At 37.3% G+C, this 1,860-nt stretch overlaps 1 protein-coding gene across 1 annotated transcript in view; it reads right to left on the reverse strand.

Moving 5' to 3' along the window:
- Positions 1-1,860, reverse strand: part of SACM1L (SAC1 suppressor of actin mutations 1-like (yeast)) — a 97,720-nt gene that overhangs the window by 65,998 nt on the left and 29,862 nt on the right. The window contains exons 6-7 of the mRNA XM_012661446.1: positions 1,834-1,859; positions 157-284 (exon numbers count right to left, since the gene is read on the reverse strand). Of these exons, the coding sequence (XP_012516900.1) occupies positions 157-284; positions 1,834-1,859 (154 nt within the window). The remainder of the gene's footprint in view (positions 1-156; positions 285-1,833; position 1,860) is intronic.

The following is a 1,860-nucleotide window of genomic DNA, read 5'->3' on the forward strand; positions in this document are numbered from 1 at the left end:
ATTTTTTATGGCTACATAGAAAAGTAAGTAGAGTGATCTTGATCTACAGGTTGCTTAAATAAATAGGTTTAAAAGAAATTCATTGAACATTCTTTGTATTCCACAACCCCTCCACCCCATGGTACTTTTTGGGTTTTACAATTAGCAACTTCTCACCTGAATATCAGTTAAGTGCAACATTGTCTTCTTATAAGAAAGGACATCAAAATCTGTTGCTTTCCAGATTACATGATTGAAAAATTCACCTATCTTTGTCTTTTTGGTAATGACAATAAGATAATTACCTGCAAAAAACAAAGCCAAATACACATAATTATAAAAAAGGCAACTGTAAAGACAAAGGTAGGAGTCCTTATTGTATGAATTTTGAAGGCCAGCAAAGAATGAGACTATATTGTGCTACTCAGATAAAAGGCCTGTTTTATTTTATTTATTTTTTTGAGAAAGGATCTCGCTCTATCCCCCTAGCTCGAGTACAGTGGCATCATCACAGCTCACTGCAACCTCAAACTCCTGGGCTCAAGTGATCCTGCTGCCTCAGTCTTCCTCCCGAGTAGCTGGGCTACAGGTGCAAGCCACCACACCCAGCTAATTTTTCTATTTTTTGTAGAGACAGAGTTTCGCTCTTGCTCAGACTGGTCTCAAACTCCTAACCTCAAGTGATCCTCCTGCCTCGGCCTCCCAAAGTGCTAGGATGACAGTCATGAGCCACTGCACCTGGTCAAGGCCCATTTTAAAAACCTTATAATTTATGAATAGAAAAACCAGTATATTATTTAGAAAAATTCCTATTGAAAGGTCAAATTTTTTTCAAAAAAGATAAAAGCAAAAGCTTTTGGTAACAAAAGGAGTTGTCTTAGCAGATGGACAGTAGAGACAGAAAATACTTTTCTCTCTCTCCTGTTATCCCCAAGGCATACACAGGCCTTTGCCAATCATTTCTCAGCAGGTAGCTTAAAGCATCACAGGTCACAAGATCTGACCACTGCAGGGTATTGGCCCTTCTATACACTCCTATGTCCTTCATGTCACTCTATACGGTAGAGAAATGTGCTGGAGCAGTATAACTAATCGGTTACTACAATATTACAAGGATGAGTGGTTAGGAATCAAGGAGTCATTACAGCATCACGCACAATACACCAACACTGATCCTGGCCACCTCCCCCTACAATTAACGCAAAGTAACCCTTTCCCACTAAATTAGTTCTTAAGGTCTATGCAATGCTCTACCCACAAGTGTCCTCCTGGAAGTTCTGTGCACATCTCTCTCCTAGCACTGGTCACTCTGTACTGTAGCAATTTACTACTTACATGCCTGTCTTACTTGACTGTGAACTATAAGACAAAAAGGACTTTCATCTTTTATAATTCTGTATCTAGCACAGTGCCTCAAACAATAGGAACTTTAAAAAAGTTCAATGGAACAAAATTCAGACAAGCAAAAATCACCTTATTAATAACTCAGCACCAAGTAACATTCTCTAACATGCGCTACAGGATTGTAGGTGTAGAACACCCTGGTCCATCAATGCATTAAAATTTTTATTTAAATACTCTTGGAATTTATGAAAATGTCTAGCTGACTAAGGATTTCAACTCTAGTTAAAATAAAACAAAACACAAAACCTTTGTTTTGTAATAGAATCTTAGGCTGATAAATTTAATCATTTGAGGAGTATTACTTTTAGAAATTAATAACAAATACCTAAGCAAGAGATTTATTGCCTAAAGCATGATGTGAAGTATGCCTTCATCTTACACTCTAATATTTTCAATTTAATTTCCTTCTTTAATTATCCTCTTTGCTCATTTCAGCTTATTTTCTCTTACCTGCCACCAGACGGATTGTGCCCAGTA

Source organism: Propithecus coquereli, unplaced genomic scaffold (genome assembly GCF_000956105.1).
Source record: "Propithecus coquereli isolate 6110/MARCELLA unplaced genomic scaffold, Pcoq_1.0 Scaffold1, whole genome shotgun sequence".
NCBI lineage: Eukaryota > Metazoa > Chordata > Mammalia > Primates > Indriidae > Propithecus > Propithecus coquereli.